Raw genomic sequence first — 17,550 nt, 5'->3', positions numbered from 1 at the left:
GCCGCCTCCCCCTCCCCTTGTCCTCTCAGAGTATAATTAAGGGCTAGCGCTGGTGCCAGTGACTGATTCCTAGTCAGCTTGGTGCTCTCTCTCGCCCCCTAACATGCTTGAAATATTTCCCCTCTCAATTTATTCATGATTTATATATTTGACCCCCCGAGGGCCAGACAGCCCATCCACGTCCCCTTTGTTATTTTCTCCTTGTAAAACCCCCTTTTATGGGAAGGGAGGGCAGCTTCTTCGAGGGGCTGACCGGTCACTTATTTTGACTCGAGCTGGGCCCTGATGGGATGAGGAGCCCGGGGGGGAGGGGGGGGGGAGAATTGGGGCCGGGGCCGGGACAGCGTTTGGCTGTCCCCGTGGACTCTGAGCGCGGGTGCGTGTGTCCTTCGGATTCCCCCATCCCGAGAGCAGCGGGAGAGCAGGGGGGAGGGGGCGTTGTTCCTCGGCCTCCCTGCTCGGGCTGAGGCCGTCCGTGTTCCGTTCTCCCCTGGGAGAGAAAACTATCCGGGACGTGGGATGGCGTTTTTGTGACCACGAGGGGCTGCCCAAGCTGTCACCCCAGCCTTGTTCTCCGGGCTGGGTCGGGAAAGGAGACTTTTGCCTGGGAATCTGGAAGGGGAAGGGGGGCAGGGGGTGGGGAGAAAAGCCTCCTCTAACTTAATCACATTCACATGACCAACCCCCAAATAAGAGGGAGAAATAAAATGTGTAAAGCGAAAGAGGGAGGGAGGGAGTAGAGGAGGAAAGGGCTGGTTTCTGAAGCGAAGGGGATGGGAGAGGGGTGGAGAGAGGCGGGGAGCGGGTTGGTCAGCGGCGTTAGCCCTTCCTCCTCCTCCTCCTCGTTCTCCTCCTCCTCTTAGTCCTAGTCCTCCTCCTCCTCCCGCTTCCCCCGCGGGGAAGCTCCGAGGCAGCCGCGCGGATGTGAAAGTCCCTAGCTGGGCTAGGCAAGGGAGGGCAGGCGGCGGGGCCGGAGCAGGAGCCGGACGGGACTTGAGCTGCGGGCGGGCGTTTCGAGAGCTGCTGGAGCAGCGCAGGAAACAGGTTTAGCAGCGAGCCCCCCCCCTCCCCACTTCCCACCAGCTCCCCCCACCCGCCCGCCCCCCTCCCCAGCCCCTGCCCCTCCCTCCCCGCTCTCCGGCTGCTCGCTCCGGCAGCTCCAAATGCACTCGGCTGCGCTGCAGCTCAGGAGGCGTCAGGATGGCTCCTCCTGCCGCGGGGGGCGCAGCCCGTAGCCCCCGGCTCCCGGGGGTGACGACCCCCCTGCTGCCGCCGCTGCCGCTACTGTTGCTGCTGCTGCTGCCGCCGCTGCTAAGGGGGAGCGCCGCGCTGGAGATCCAACGGCGATTCCCCTCGCCCACCCCGACCAACAACTTCGCTCTGGACGGCCCCGGAGGGAAGGTGTACCTGGCAGCGGTGAACAGGCTCTACCAGCTGTCCGGTCCCAACCTGAGCCTGGAGGTGGAGGAGGCTGTGGGGCCGGTGCGGGACAACCCGCTATGTCACGCCCCGCAGCTGCCCCAGGCCTCCTGCGAGCACCCCAAGATGCTGACCAACAACTACAACAAAATCCTTCAGCTGGACCCCGGGCAGGGCTTGGTGGTGGTCTGCGGCTCCATTTACCAAGGCTTCTGCCAGCTGAGGCGCCTGGGTAACATCTCGGCCGTGGCCGTGAGCTTCCCCCCGACGGCTGACGGCTCCGAGCCGGTCACGGTCTTCCCCAGCATGCTCAACGTAGCAGCCAACCACCCCAATGCCTCCACCGTGGGCCTGGTGCTGGAACCGCCGTCGGGGGTCCTTGGAGGGGCCAGTCCCGGCGGGACCCGGCTGTTGGTGGGAGCTACCTACACCGGCTTCGGGAGCCAATTCTTCCCGCGGAACCAAAGCCTGGAGGACCACCGCTTCGAGAACACCCCGGAGATCGCCATCCGCTCCCTGGACACGCGTGGCGATCTGGCCAAGCTCTTCACTTTCGACCTCAACCCCTCCGACGACAACATCCTCAAGATCAAGCAGGGGGCCAAGGCCCTGCACAAACTGGGCTTCGTCCGCGCCTTCCTGCACCCGGGCAGCAGCGCCGGCCCGGAGGCGCCCCACGGACGGGGCGGGTCCCGGGCCCCCACCACCCCAGCCTATGCCTACCTGGCCCTAAATAGCGAGGCCAAGGCGGGAGACAAGGAGAGCCAGTCTCACAGCCTTCTGGCCCGCATCTGCCTCGGCTGGGGGCCGGCCGGGGGGCCCGGCGGGGCCGCCGCCGAGACCAAGAAGCTCACCGAGTCCTACATCCAGCTGAAGTTGCACTGCGGCGGGCCGGCGGGCGGCGAGGTCTTCAACCGTCTGGTGTCGGTGTTTCCGGCGGCGCCCGGGCCGAGCCGGCCCGAAGACCTGCTGTTCGGGGTGTTTGAGCGGGCCGCCCCTGGCGGCACCGGGGGTGCGGGGACCCGCGCCCAGTCCGCCCTCTGCGTGTTCCGCTTCAGGGACATCGAGGGCGAGATCCGGGCGGCTCGGAACGCGTGCTTCGTGGACCCCTCTCCCGACGTGGTCGCGGTGCTGGAGAGCGTAGTTCAGGGCACGGGCCCGGCTTGCGAGAAGAAAAGGAACATCCAGGTAAGCTGTGGGCTGGGAGCGGGGAGGGGGAGCGAGAGACGGGGGGCTGGCTCCCTTAGCGGGCAGAGAAGGTGAGTCAGCATCTGCCTCTGAGGACAGGTGGACGTTTGGGGGTGGAGGGCGCCAGACCCTTCCTGGAATTCTGCCTCCCATCTTCCTCCTCCTTCGGTCACTTTTCCTTCTTGCCCAGTGAGTTTGCTAAATCCTGGGAAAGAGCTTCTTCCTCTTTCCCCCGACAAGCCCCTGACCTCCCAACAACTCCTACCCGGGTTCCTCCCCGCTGAAAGTGCAGGCCCTGCGAAACAGGCAGGGGACCCACACTCCCCCCTTGCCGATTTCTGTCTGGATTTCTGAGACAAACTTTTCAGCCACTCACGAGGGCTTGCAGCTGCTCCTTTTACCGAGACATTTAGAGATTATAACCCGCAACTCTGCAACTAACTCCCTGCCCCCTTGGGATTTTCGAAGGCTGCTTAGAATGGCCACCTCATTGCCCTAGAATTTTCCTATCGGAGTGGCAAGCGGTCCCTGGAGCTTTCAGAGGCTCCGACCTACCTCTCTCTCCCTCTTGGAAGTTAGGAAGGGTCAGTGACCTGGCCTGCCGCTTGCCTCCCTGGGTTCGTGGAGCTGAGTAGACAAGTCGCAGCTGTGTAGCGTCTGCACTGCTCCAATCTCGGGGTCAGATCCGTGGCCCTGTCGGCTGGGAGGATCCGGCTTTTCCCTACCTACCCTCTCTCCCTCTCCCTTGAACTTTTGTCTCTTGCTCCTCACATCTCCTGGGAATTTCCCTATCCCTAATGGTGAGAGACAGCGTCGTCGGGGGCAAAGTGACTAAGGAGCTATCCTCAAAGCTAGGAAGAAAGCCTGATTTCCAGTGTTGCCTCTGACTCATACTGGTTGTAGGACACTGGGCACATTAATCTCTGAAGGTTCTAGGCCAGAAGGGTCAATCGAGAACCCCGGCACTCCTCAGTGCCCCAGAACCAGATTAAAATGTAATTGGGAAACATTGAACAAAATCATTTAAAATGCAGAAGAACATAGATAATGTTAAGGTGTGGTTTTCTAGGTTAATATCTGGCTGCAGGGATCCCTTAGGATGTTTTTATTTGAGTTTGATACCTTTGCTGCAGAGTGGAGAATTCCCTCACCCATCCAACCCACAGGCTAAAAGTTCCAGAGAATGGACTGGCCTGCATTAGTAGATTCAGACCAAAGGCAGCAGCTAAAGAGGCGCTATCTCAAAGGGTGCCTTCCTGTGGTCTAGCTGTTATTATCTCTAACATGGTCAGGTCTTTTGAAGTCCAGACCCAATCAGCAGCCTGTGGGAGGAAAGAAAGAAGGATCTCTCAGTCTCTCTCTGCCTCTATCTCTCTGTCTTTGTCTCTCTCTGTCTCTTGTCTTTTTCGCTCTGTCTCTGTCTCTTTTTCTCTCACTTTGTCTCTGTGTGTTTCTATCTTTCTGTCTCAGTCTCTGTCTCTGTCTGCCTGTCTCTGTCTCTCTCAGTCTCTGTCTCTGTCTGTCTTTGTCTGTCTCTGTCTCTCTCAGTTTCTGTTTCTCTCAGTTTCTGTCTCTGTCTGTCTCTCTTCTCTCAGTCTCTGTTTCTCAGTCTCTGTTTTTGTCTGTCTTTGTCTCTGTCTGTCTCTGATTCTAGTCTCTGTCTCTCCCTTCATCCCTCCCTCTCTGTGTGTGCACGTATGTGTGTGTGTGTATGTATAAACTTTGGGTCTGGTGGGGAGTTACTCAGACTCCTTTTTGGGTTAGCACACAGCCAAGGACGTGGTGGTTTTTCACCCCCCTTCTTCCTTTGGGAGTCCTCTTCATTCCCACGTTCCTCAGGCCCCAGTGACCGGTGGTGACTCAGAGTGCTCCTGGGTTGCTGCCTTCTGTTTGGAGGAGGCTGGGGAGGACAAGCACTTTGGAGGAGGCTGGGGCTCTCCCAGCTGTTCCTCTGGGCTCACTGGGCTGGGCCCTGCAATGGGAGGACAGCAGAGGGGTGAGTCTCTGAGGGTATCTAAATGGCTTTTCTTTGTGGATTCCAGGAGAAAGTTGACAAATCTGCCTATCAACCACATGGGGGATATTTACATTAGGAAGAGACAGGGGCATCCTTCTTCCTTACAGGAAGAAGCACTAACTCGAGGCACGTGCTACTTGCAGTGTTACCTACTTTTTTCCTAAGGAGAGAAACCCACTTTTGAGAAATAAAGGGACATGTAGATATATCTGGATCGCCCTACTAGGGCTGTGTGACAGGTGATGGGGACTCTGGCTAACTTTCTGCCCCTGGGAAGAACACAGGAAGTTTCCCTGGGCATCTTCAGCTGTTAAAAGACCTGCCTCATAGAAAGAAAGTTCTGTGATCTTGCTGAGCAGTGCCATCTTGGCACTAACAGATAGGGCCAGCTGCCTGGCTGGCACCAGGGCCAGGATGTCCAGGAGCCAATAGGGTTGTGGCTTTTTAGCTTCTGGTCTGGTCTGGTGGTTTGGGTCTTTATAGCATCCAACCACTGTCTCTTGCTTAGGAAATGATTACATTGGTGCATTAAGCCCTTGAGTCTTCTCCGAACTGAGCAAATAGTGGTCAGATTGAAGGTTGGTTTTATATATATCAGTATTATTTGGAAGTGTACAATTCTGCATCTGTCTCAGATCTTTATCTTAGATTAAAATCTAAATCTGCAGAGATCTTTCTCGGGGACCCACATTGGATGTCCCTAAATTTGGCTAAAAATGGCTCCTAAATTTCCTTGTCCAAGAGAATAAATCACTCTAATCCAATGTGATCTCTTTTTGGGTTTTCTTGGATTAGCTAAGAAGTTTTGGATTAGGTCCTCTCAACCTAAGTTAAGAATCCATTGGCCCAGGTTTATTTCTCTAGAATCAAATACAACATTGATTGCCTCTTTGTCATTCAAAGCCTTTCATAACCTGTCCCTGTCCCTAATCTTACTCCCTGACACATGCTCATCTCCATAGCGGCACTGGCCGCCCGGCTGTCCCTCACACAGGACACTTCATCTCTCAGCTCAGTGGATTTTCTCTGGCCATCCTCCACACCTGGAATGTCCTTCCTCTCTTTCTCCACCTACTGCCTTCCCTGGCTCCCTTCAAGACTCAGCTATAATCCCATCTTCTACAGGAAGCCTTTCCCAAACTCTCTCAGTTCCAGTGCTCTCCTTCTTTCAATTACTTCCTATTTATCCCGTGTTTAGTTTGTCCATAACTGTTTGCCTGTTGTCGTCCCTGTTGGATTGTAAGCTCCTTCGAGCTAGGGACTGTCTTTTGCCTCTTTTCCTCCCCATAGTGCTTAGTACAGTGTCTGGCACAGAGTAGGCACTTAATAAATGCTTATTGATTAATTGATATTGATGCTCTTAATATAGATATCAATAAGAAAATCAACTGAATAATCAAATGGAAACTAATTCTGGCATCAGAAGAACTGGGTTCAAATTCTACCTGTCTCTTACTATCATTGTGATTCTAAGCATGTCATTTAATTTTCTTGAATCTGTTTCTTTCATCTGTAAAATGGTCAGGATTAAACTAGATGTCTTCTGAGATCTCCATAATACTATGTATATTCCAATACCTCATCTGTGATCTCAATAGGGTCACTAGTGTCCCTTTCCCAGTGTACCTTGAAATTCTGCTGTGTCACCTTATTTTGAGAATTTCCTGTCTGTTTCTTTCCACCAAATGTGCTTCTTTCCTCCTGATTCTTGTAATATTTCAGGGGTAGCAATGCAATACTGGGGCTATTCATGGGTTTTGAACTAATAGGTTCCTCGACTAGAGCAATCTCATGAAAATAATTGACGCCTATATATCAAATTGGATATATAATATCCTTTATGGTCGTCATAGGAGGTACTAGAGTATTGTTATCTTTATTTCACAGATGTGAAAACTGAAGGGGTTCAATAATTTCCAAGATTCAAACCCAGGCTGGGGATGGGGGGTCTTCTCTGACTCCACTCTGTCACCCACTCTACTACTCTGTCCTTAAAGACTCTTTGTGGGGGCGAGAGGAAGGGGTCCCGGGGTTGGGGGGAGGGCAATGTCAACCATCTGCAGGATGCAGTATCCATGAGCCATCCTTGGAGGGCGTTAGATACTCTGCAAAAGTTCTAATCTTTTGGAAATGTTGCTCTGATACACTACTGGAAAACATCTTCCCCTTTCCCCTTGTGGTAATTTGGAAGAAAATCTGTCTGATTTTCTTTTTTAATGGTTGAGTTTGCCAGGAAGTTAACAAGCAGTATTTTATTTCTTGGTCCCAGGACGGGTCTATAGAGACAGGGCCTGTGAGATTGAGTTTCTCAGCCCTGCAGTATTTAACATCAATTTCCCACCTTTGAGACAATGAAATATTTGAATGTATCTTAAACTCCAGCCCTGAGAATACAGCAGGAGAACAGATTAGCAGAGAGGCGGCCGCTTCTGGGGGTTAAGTTATGGTTAGCGCCTGCCTGGGTTGCCATGAGAAAATCCCCGTGTTTGCGATTGTTTTGTGGGTCCCAAGCTTCTGTTTGCCTTTTCAGAGATGTGGGAGCATTTTAAAAGATATTGGGGGGGAATTTGAATTCTTAGTTTTACAGAGTGAATAGTACCTCAAGGCACACTAAAAAGAAGGCTAGATTTCTGAGCCAGGACCACGCTTTGGCTCTCAGCTCTGCCGCTGTTGAGCTTTCTTGGTCTTGGGTGTCTCGTCTGTAAAATGCAGCTTTTGCCCAAAAGCTCAGCTTAAGCACCAAAATGGAGTCAATCCTGCCACCAGCAGCTGCTGCTATCTCTCCCCTTTCCCAGTTACTCTGTTTTTGTTTTGTATGTATTTTAAAATTGCTTCCTCTGATAGAATGTAAGCTTCTGGAGGGCAGGTACTCCTTAATTTTTGTCTAGCAAAGTGTCTGACACATAGTAGGTGTTTAATAAGTGCTGGCTCATTGATTGATTGCAACTTTGAGCCTTGCAGTCTGAGGGATGCTCTAGTTTTTATAATGTTTTATATCTATACTTATATAGATTATCTAATTTTATCTATACATGTATCTATATAAATACATATGCATATAAATGTATAAATATATCCTGTAATTTTATAGTATTCCACAGGTGAAGAATCTACAGTCAAGGGAAGTGATCTTGCCTAGTTTGTGGCAGAACAGGAACTAGAATGCAGTGATTTGGGTTCCCATTCATGGGATCATAGGCTGTAAAGGCAGAGGGAAATTTGGATTAGATGACCCCTAACTTTTCATTTTATAAATGAGTCAGTGTGTTAGGCTCAGAAAGCTGAAGTGATTGCTTAAGCTCACACGAATAGAAAGAGCAGAGCCAGATCTCAAACAAAAAGCCTTCTCACTCCAGAGTATTCTTCCTACTTCCTTCACCAGGCTGTCTTCTGTTTTCCATAATTCTGGACATTTTCAATATTATACTGACTCAGGGGGAAACCCCTTTGTAACAGGAATTCCTGTGGCCCCCAAATTCATCTTCATGTGACCAAGTTGACAATTAGCTTCTCCACATTCGGCTGGGTCTGCCCTCAGATAGCAAAGGAGATTTTTCAACTGGTGGGCGTTTGTGTGGTCAAGAAAAAAGGTTTTGGAGCCAGCTTTAGGATTGGCTGAGGGTCAAGTTAGGGGATTTCCTAGGATCGTCTATGGTCAAAGATGATCTAATCCAATACCCTCCTCTGACATGATAAGTTGAGCCCTGTAAGGGGCAGGGAGGGGTTTACCCAAACTCGGGGGAATAAATTAGCATCTCAGCTGGGACTGAAATTTCAGGCTCCTGACTCTATAGGCCCCCAAGCTGCCTCTCTGTATAAAATCACATGTTGATGACTTTGGGCCGTGGAGTAAGGTCTATGGGTGCTCCTTCTCAATTAGAAAATGATGGTAGAAAGCACTAGAAATACTAAATAGCTCGCATCTGGTTAGCACTTTATAGTTTAGAAAGTCCTTTCTTCTCAGGAACTCCAGGAGATGTTTAGTGGAAGTGTCATTCCCAACGAAAATAAATTGAGGCTCATGGAGAATGAGTTGATTATAGGAGATTTGGCTAATAATTGGCAAAGTAGGGACTTGAACTCAGGTCTTTTGGCATTAATTCTTCCTCTCTTTCCAGTATACCAGGCTTAGAAAACACTTTTCAACTTTCAGGGCCCCAGTTTCCTCATTTAAAAATGGGTTTGTTGGGTTATATGATTCCTGTTGTCATATCTGACTCTGTGACCCCATATGGAGTTTTCCTGGCAAAGGTATGAAAAGGTTTTCCAAATCATTTTACATGTAAGGAAACTGAGGCAAACAGAGTAAGGTGACTTGCCCAGGGTTGCCCAGCTACTAAGTGTCTGAAGCTGGATTTGAACTCAGGAATATGAGTCCGTCTGACTCAGGCCTGGTGTTCTATCTACTGCAGCACCACCTAGTGCCCATGTTATCCCTAAGGGATATCCTACCTCTGTATGTCTATAATCCTGTGCTGACTTTATCTGGTAGGTCAGAGGGAGCACTGAATGTTCTTCAGCAAGGAAGAGTGATGTAGAAAAATATGTGTTAGGAAGATTCATCTGATAGCAGACTGCAGAGCATTGGAATGGGGAAGGAAAGAGGTCAGCTGGGAAGCCTCCCAAGCTTTTAGACCAAGAGGTAGTTGTCTTGTTTTGTTTTTGTTTTGTTTTTCTCCTAGTTACTGATTGTGGGATTGGTGGGATTGGGATTGGACATAAATATTGGTCACCAATGAATAGTGGCCATAGTTGGAGAACAGGGTGTCAGGGGACTTTAGAAAATGGAAGAGAGAGAGAGAGAGAGAGAGAGAGAGAGAGAGAGAGAGATTCCCACCATTCCAGGAATCTCTACTGACTAAATGGCAGGAGATAATGATGGAGCTTGCAAAGAAACTCTGCATTTCCCATCCCCATAACACAGTGCTTTGTGATTTCAGGATGTGATGGCCAACAGTGGTTTGTATGATAAAGGCTTGTTAACCCAAATATGCCACATGGGCAGCTTTATATAAACAGTCCCGGACTGTTAGACACTTGAATTTTGAAATGATAGCTCAAAGCCAACAGCAAAACGTTCCTAAAGCAAAAGTTTTGTCTTCTGGGGATATGACGCATTTTTTACTCACTTGGGAAATGGACCGTGAGGGCTTTTTGCCATGGCTGGAAAGGGAAAGATTCAGGGAAATCAGATTTTTATTCAGAACTCCCAAATTTTTGAAAATTATTTTGACAAGGAACAAAACAATATCCCGCTAGTTTGAATGTTAAGAGCCAGAAGAAATTAAGATGTCATTCAGACTGTCATTTTACAGATAGGGAAACTGAGTCCAGGTTATTTGCCCAAGGTCACATAGTAGTTAGTTGTAAAGCTGTGATTTGGTGCCCAGCTTTCTTATTTCTATGCCTTTTCTCCCCCTTTTCTCTGTAATAGTGTTCTGTCTTTCCATCCCCACCCTAGGCTGGGGCTGGAATGGGCTATGACTTCTAATTCTTTTCTGGGCAGCAGCTTGTGATAGATACAAACGAAGTCGAATGTGCTCTGTTAGCTTTATGAACTTGAGTTAAATGACTTTTCCAAACCTCAGTTTCCTCATTTGTAAAATAGGTAAAACAATGTTTATGATACCATCTCAGAGGGTTGCTGTGCTAAATATACACAGAAACTTGAAAACGCGATGCAAATGATCTAGTAGGGCTTGGGGTCCAGCCCATTAGTGTTATTGAACAGGGAGGTTCGATAAAACTTGTTAATTAACTCAAGAACTTCTCAGCAACTTTCTGAAAACTCTACTTTTATCATTCATCCAGAAACCTGTGGTTTCTGGAGCACAGTGTCCCCAGGTCATTATACTGGCGTCCTTCCTGTCCCCCCACCACACACACTCCTATCCCACCCTCCTTGAGAAAGCAATCAAAACAAAACTCCTCGGTGACATTTGAGTTTTTCCATAATCTGGCCCCACCCTTCCTCTTCAACTTTATCTCACATCCCTCCTCTAGACATCCCACTTCCCTTTTCTCTCATCCATTTATAGAATATTAGAATCCTCTACCCACTCATCAGTCAATCCAGAGCATACTTGACCAAAAATCCCCTCTGTAACATCCCCTCCAAATCGTTTTTTAGTCTTGGTTTGAAAATCTCTAATAAGCAGCAGCCCCCCACTTCCCAAAGCAGCCCCTCCTTTTTTCTGGGGCTCTGATTAGGGGGAAGTTTTCCCTGATCCATGTCTGAAATGTCTCCCCTGCCATTTGTGCCTGTGACTCCCAGTTTTGCCTTGTGGGGTCACGGACGTGTGTGTGTGTGTGTGTGTGTGTGTGTGTGTGTGTGGCCATCTCAGTGAGATTTTAAACTCTTGGAGGAAACATCCCCTTTCTGTGGCTCCCAGCGCCGAGCATGAGCTTGACCCCTCGAAAAAGCCTTAATCAATTTTGATAAATTGTGTTATGATAAGCCCGGGGTACCCAAAGTTGCTCATTATATTATTATCTTCTCTTTTGAGGAGCAAAAAGTGCTGAGTGAGAATGGAACCAGCCCTTGAGCAGCCACCTCTGCCGGGATTTTTATAGGTTCAGGGAGCACGCTTGAATGAAAAGGAATGACCCTTTTATTTCCTACATGGCTCACTGAGCCCCAGCAAAAGGATGTCCTCTTTAGGGAGGAATGAATTACTGTTGGTTGGCAGCCACAAGTAGTGGGGAGAGCACCAGCCTGGGATGGGGCATCCTGGGCGTTGAGAACCCTGGTATACTTTGTTCCCTTGCCCGTCCCCCTTTCCCTCCTTGGGTCTCAGTTTCCTTCTCTGTAAATTAAGGGGGCAAGCAAGATTCCTAAGGTCCCCCAGGCTCTTGAATCCTAAAAATCTCCCACTTGCCCTGTCCAATTTGGGGTTCTTGACCTTCTTGGTGACTTGGACCCATTTGGCTGTCTGGTGGGGCTATTGGGATCATTTTTTAAATGAATAAAATAAAGGATTGCAAAGGAAGTAAATTACATTGAGATAACAGTTTTCAAAAGAATTTTTTTGAAGGGATTGACCTCGATGACTGCCAAAATTTCTTTATAAATCTATGGATCCTGTGATCCCCCGACAATACAAAACACTTCCCTTGGCTTTATCCAGTATTTATTGGGCACTCACTAATGCGCCTAAATCTTCCTGACAGATGCCACGTCCTGCACTCTGAGTCACAAAGGTACCTCCTAATCAGCCAACTTCAGACTACTGGAATTGGTTTTATTATTTATTATTATTTTTGTGGCTTCTAGATATCACAGTGAATTGAATGCTGCATGTAGTCAGAAAGACCCCGGGGTCAAAGGAGTCCCCAGAAACTTATTAGCTTTGTGACACTGGGTAAGTCACTAACCTCAGTTTACTTAGCTATAAAATGGGGATAACAAAAATGGGAATAATAAAAACACATAGTTCGAATGCGGTTCACAAAATAGCATTCTTACTCTTTGTTGTTGGTTGCTTGTATTTTATTTTGCTTCTCTTTTTCTTTTTTTACTGATTTGATGTGGTTTTTCTTGTGCAACACAATAATTATATAAATATGTATGCATATATTGGATTTAACTTATATTTCTACCATATTTAACATATATTGGACTACTTGCCATCTAGGGGAGGACTTGGGGGGAAGGGGAAAAACTGGAGCACAAGATTTTGCAGGGGCTAATGTTGAAGAATCGTCCATGCATATGTTTAATAAAAAAATAAAAACACATAGTTCTTGGGATTGTTGTGAGGGTTCAGTGTGGTAAAAGAGAGAGAGAAAGCTGAAAAGGACTAAGTTTTTGAAGCAATGAGTGGATTCTTGTTAAAGACAGAAATTATTATCTGGAGGTTTTTAAAATAGGAGAACTGAAGTCTGTAAGTGGGAAGAGCATTAGATCTGAGACTGGAGAGTCTGGACTTGCACTGTGCGTCTGTCCCTTTTTAACCTGTGTGAGCAAGGGCCAATGAATTAGCTTCTCTGAGCTTTATGCTTTTAATGAGAAAACAGGAATAACCTTCCTTTCCCCTGCCCTATAAATATGAAAATTCTATTTTTGGTACCTGGGGCAGAGATGAGGGAAGGGACTGGGGGAAGGGGAGTATGGATCCAGGATTTCATTGGTGTAGGAAACTTCCTGGTGAGGAAGCTCCCTCTGCCAGGGCAGGTCTCTCTGTGTACCTGGTCTGTCCCTTCCAGTTTTAGGAGCAGCGGAGGCAGCTCTGTGTGACTCCTGTTGCCTTTTTTCTCATAACAACATGAGATTGGTAAATCAAAGCATTGAGGCTGCTTCAGTTGATTTAAGAAAGGCAGGATGTCATCTCCCTCCCAGTTCTACAGACTCCCTGCACCTGAAAGGACCTCCCCAATCCTTGAAGATTGTTGTGGTTCAGTGACTGTTCTGTTGTGTCCGACTGGGCAGAGATCCTGGAGTGATTGGCCATTTTCTGACAGAGGGGGAAACTGAGGCAGACTGGATGAAGGGGGAAACTGAGGCAGACTGGGTGAAGTGACTCACTCAGAGTCTCATGGTGTTTGAGACCAGATTAGTCCCACCTTGATGTCCGTGGAGGACAAACTTGAAGCTCACCTCCTCCATTAAGCTTGTCCTCTCCTCCCTTCTTTTATTTTGTCTGCCAAGAAGGGCCTTCCAAAATTCCAACCTGTGCTGGTCTCTTCTCCTGGTTAGGGTAGAAGGCTTTTGAAGTCCTGTTTCCCTTTTATCTTCCCCGTGCTCCCCAGGGAGATGAGGTGCACAAGAGGTGCCCGATAAATATCAGATGAATGGAAGTGATTTTGAACAGCTTAAGGCCGGAGGGATGACAGATTTGGAGCTGAAAGGGGTCTTTGCCGTCACTGAGACTGATCTGCCTCATTTACAAGCGAGGAAACAAGCCTAAACCAAACCGCAGGCACCCGGTAACACAGAGAGCTATTAGATGGCGGAGCCGGCATTCACACCCAGAGCCCCTGACTGCAGTCTCTGTCCAGCTCCTGAGCCTTGATGCCTTCTGGCTCCTGTGCAGACCGACACCTTCCTGGGCCTGCCTCCTCCCTCCGAGGGACCAGGAGGGAGAATTAGAGGGTTTATTGGCTTTCGGTGCCAAAACAGCCAAACCCAAAGCTCGCATCTGCTTAACAGTTCTGTTGGTGCTTCCCCTTCCTCTCCCCGCATCCTATGGCCCACCCAGACCTGTACAGGGAGCGTTCCACATTGGATGGATAGGGATTTGTTGGGGTCCCAGGTCGGGGAGTAACTAGAGAAGGCATGTTTTCATTCATTTATATTCTCACCATTATACAGGTCCGCAGGGGGAGAACCTCTTACCTTTCCTCCAGCAACTAGCCTTTGGGGAGCTGGAAGAGAGACAAATTGGCTTCCTGGATGCCTCGATTTGCCAAAAGACAAGAGGGTCAAACGTGGGATTTCCCTTTCTTCTCCATTGGTTAGTGAAGCACCCCCATTCTAGCATGCTGGGGGTAGGAGAGCCCCCCTCAGTCTCATTCAGCAGTCTGGAGAGCCCCCCATTCTTTCTTTTCCCACTCTCAATATGAGGAGACAGTCATATGGTCATGGAGTCAGAGACCCTGGGTTCAAATTCCACCCTTGCCCGTGTGACTTTGGGCAAGTCAATGTCTATATAATGAACAAGGATAGACTAGATGGCCTCCAAGGTCCCTTCCAACCAGCTACAGAGATTGGAGTTAAGATCTGAGTTCAATTCCTCCCTCAGACATTTCCTAGGCATTTGAGCCTTCATCATTTGACCCCTTAAACAACCTTAGGCTCAGTTTCCTCATCTGTAAAATGGGGTAATAATAGCCTCCATCTCAGAGGGGTTTATTACTCCATTTAACAGATAAGGAAACTGAGCCAGAGGGTTGTTGGGAAAATTCAATGAAAAATCCCACTTTGCATATCTCAAAGCACTCTGAGGCTATGTGCATTTTTATGCCTTGATGGAACTGTCATCTCCCTCCATGCCTTCTCATCCCAAGTTACTCTTAAAGGCGTTCTGAATTCCTAACTGCCTTGACAAATGGTACCAGAAGCCATCAGGGGAGGGGGCATTTAAGGGACTGTGAGGCAGCTAGAAGGAGCAGAGTTAAGCATTCATGTGTGTGCATTTGGGCCTGTGCTTGGGGTTTCCCCATCCCATGAGCCCGAGAAGTTCCTTCCCCTTCTCGCTTCTTGTAGCATTTACTGGGCACTGGTGCCGTACTTGTCCCGCCCATGGCCAAGTCCAAGACCTTAGTCCTTCTCCCATGATGCGATGTCTAGGCTAGTTTCAGAGAGGCTGTAGATGGGGCTTTGGTCTCAGAGCAAGAAATGTGTCACCTGCCGTGTGAACCTGGGTAATGTCTCAGTGCTCAAGCAGAGGCGGCGCCCACCCTTTTATGCCAGTGAAATGTGAGGTTTATCCCTCCCACGCTCTCTCTGCCCAGCGTAAGTTGTCTCTGATAACCTCCTGTGAGGGCCTTAGGTCTACCTGCTGCCGCCTGTTCTGATACCCCTGAGACCACCCAGGGGGCTTTGCAGTGGACGGGGAGCCGGCCGGGAGGAGGAGGAGGAGGGCTGGTTTGTGTCTGGGAAGCTCTCGGTGACTCCAAGCTGCTCCCTCGTAGGAGCCCCCGTTTCTGGTGGCAGCTCCAGGCAGCTCTGAGTCACAGGATGCCGGGATCTCAGAAGATTCATGGTCACAGAATGTAGAATGTACGGATACACAGGCTGAGTCCCGCCTTCACATATGCTCCTGCTCCCGCACTCGCACACAGACATCACACAGACCCCTGGGCTCTGGCTGGGGGATTCGCACACCCACACACACCTGCTCCCTTGTGACCCACAAACATCTTACACGTGAAGGCTCCTTCTCGCCGGAGCTGCCGCCTCCCCGTCCCCAAGACCCCCCGCCCTAATTGCTTCTGGTGCAGGGCAAGGAAGGGAGGGATTCAGATCCCTTTAAGGTACCCCACAATGAGCGCCCCTCTGGGACCAGGAATGGCTGAAAAGCCGGATTCCTGCAGCGTGGTCACTAAGACCCTCCTTTCTTGGTCAAAGCCATGTGGATTAACAAGAGGAAGAGATGTGCCATAGCAGGGAAAGCTCACTCCCCTTCTCCTTGGGTGAAAGAGTTGTTTGGGGAGGAGAACCCCCTGCTTCCTGCCAGGGACAGGATCAGAGCTTGGGCTATAATTGCTCAAGTTTTTGTTTAGCTTAAATCTGTGACCCTAAGATCAGACTCTTGGAACACTTCCTTTCCTGTGTGACTTTGGGATAAACCTTCCCTGGAGCTCAGTTTCCTGGCCTGTAAAATGGGAGATTAGATTAGGTGACCCCTGAGGTCCCTTCTGCCTCCAGATCTATGACCCTACAATCTTTGTCTTCCTATCACTAATTGATTTTCCACATCACCTTTCCTGTGTAACTTTGGGATAAATATTCCCTGGAGCTCAGTTTCCTCACCTGTAAAATAGGTGACCCCTGAGTAGAGAAAAGGAGGTGACATGATTGTTATAAGGGGAGATGAGAAAATGGAAATAAATGTCCAGAAGAGTATAAAATCATGACTGACTCTGGCCCAGGATGGGCCAGGTGGACCATATCCCTTTTCCAAAGACCTTGGTCTTTTCTGTGGAGTTGGTCAGGAAACATCTTTTTGTGATTCCTACAGGGCAGCTTGAAGAGGCCTGACTAGGTGGGGCACCCAAGCATGAAGGAACTTTATGGGGGAGAACTCATAGAATAACAATAACACATTCTTAGAATTTATTAAAGTTTGCTGTGTTCTGTGCTGATCACACTGGGAGCCGCCATTTTTAACTTCATCTCGCAACAAGGAAACCGAAATTGAGAAAGAAAGGATTTGTCTGTGGTCACACAACTAAAAAATGTCTGAGGCAGGATTCCAAGCCAGGACTCCTCAGTCTGAGCCTCTCAAAGAGCGATAGTTTCTTAGAACCTTTAGAACTAGAAGGACTTTTCAGCTTTTTTAATCCATTTTATAGATGAGGAAACTGAGATTCCGGGACACGGCTGATTTACTCTGTCGTGTTGGTGGCTCCTGGCCAAGAATGGCCTTGAACTCAAGCCTCCCACCCCTTAGTCCTGTAGCACAACCAGTGTGCCATGGCCCTCCATCTTTCTCCCTCTCACAGCCAAATATCTCCCCCTGGAAAGCTGCCTCCATCATCCCTCTTCTATTCTTGGTCAGTTGGTGGTCTCCCAGAGAGTGTTACATCAGGACATCCCACCCTTGCTCCAGCGTCCGGACTCCAGTGCCCCCCGGGGTAATCCTGATGCTGACATCCCAACATATTAATGAGGATGAAGAGACAAAGCCAGAATATTTGAGGCATTTTGAAACCTAGTTGCTAAAATGCTGCCATCTCGGTGGTGGGAGATCCCCAAAAAAGTTTGCAATAAATATCCTAATTAATTTGGAATCCTTTCTTTTCCCATGACAAGCGAGACTGGGACATTTGTCTTTAAATAGTATGTGGTCTGACTGTTGATGCTCTGTGTGTGTGTGTGTGTGTTGGAGGGAATGTGTGTGTGCGTGTGTGTGTGTGTGTGTCTTTACCCTCTCTCTTCCCTCTATCCTGAAAAATAATAAATCATAAGGTCATAAAAAGATAAGTGCTGGCAGCTTCCATTATGCCTGGACTGATGGTCACTGGGTCTGAACCTTGGGTTGTTGCTTTAATAATGCACAATGTTCGACTTAGCGCAGTGCTCCGGGGCAGGGAACGTTAAATAATGATGGTAATAGTAGTGATCGCTGGAGAATTGGGAAGTCTGGACACCCTGTGCTTCCCCATCTCTGCGATGGATCTGTGGATCCTCTCTATTAAAACTGGTACTGGGGCCATATTGGGAGGCGGGGGGAGCCACCATCGGCTGCTTGGGCTTTTCCTTA

The 17,550-nt window shown here is 49.0% G+C and overlaps 1 protein-coding gene across 1 annotated transcript in view; it reads left to right on the top strand.

Moving 5' to 3' along the window:
• Nucleotides 1–1,200: 1,200 nt before the first annotated feature.
• PLXND1 (plexin D1) overlaps nt 1,201–17,550 on the top strand; it is a 196,319-nt gene continuing 179,969 nt past the window's right edge. The window contains exon 1 of the mRNA XM_031955593.1: nt 1,201–2,607. Coding sequence (XP_031811453.1) covers nt 1,201–2,607 — 1,407 coding nt within the window. The remainder of the gene's footprint in view (nt 2,608–17,550) is intronic.

This window comes from Sarcophilus harrisii, chromosome 1 (genome assembly GCF_902635505.1).
Source record: "Sarcophilus harrisii chromosome 1, mSarHar1.11, whole genome shotgun sequence".
NCBI classification, from domain to species: Eukaryota; Metazoa; Chordata; class Mammalia; order Dasyuromorphia; family Dasyuridae; genus Sarcophilus; species Sarcophilus harrisii.
Note: the sequence above shows the minus strand (reverse complement) of the source record. Positions and strands in the feature narration are given on the sequence as shown.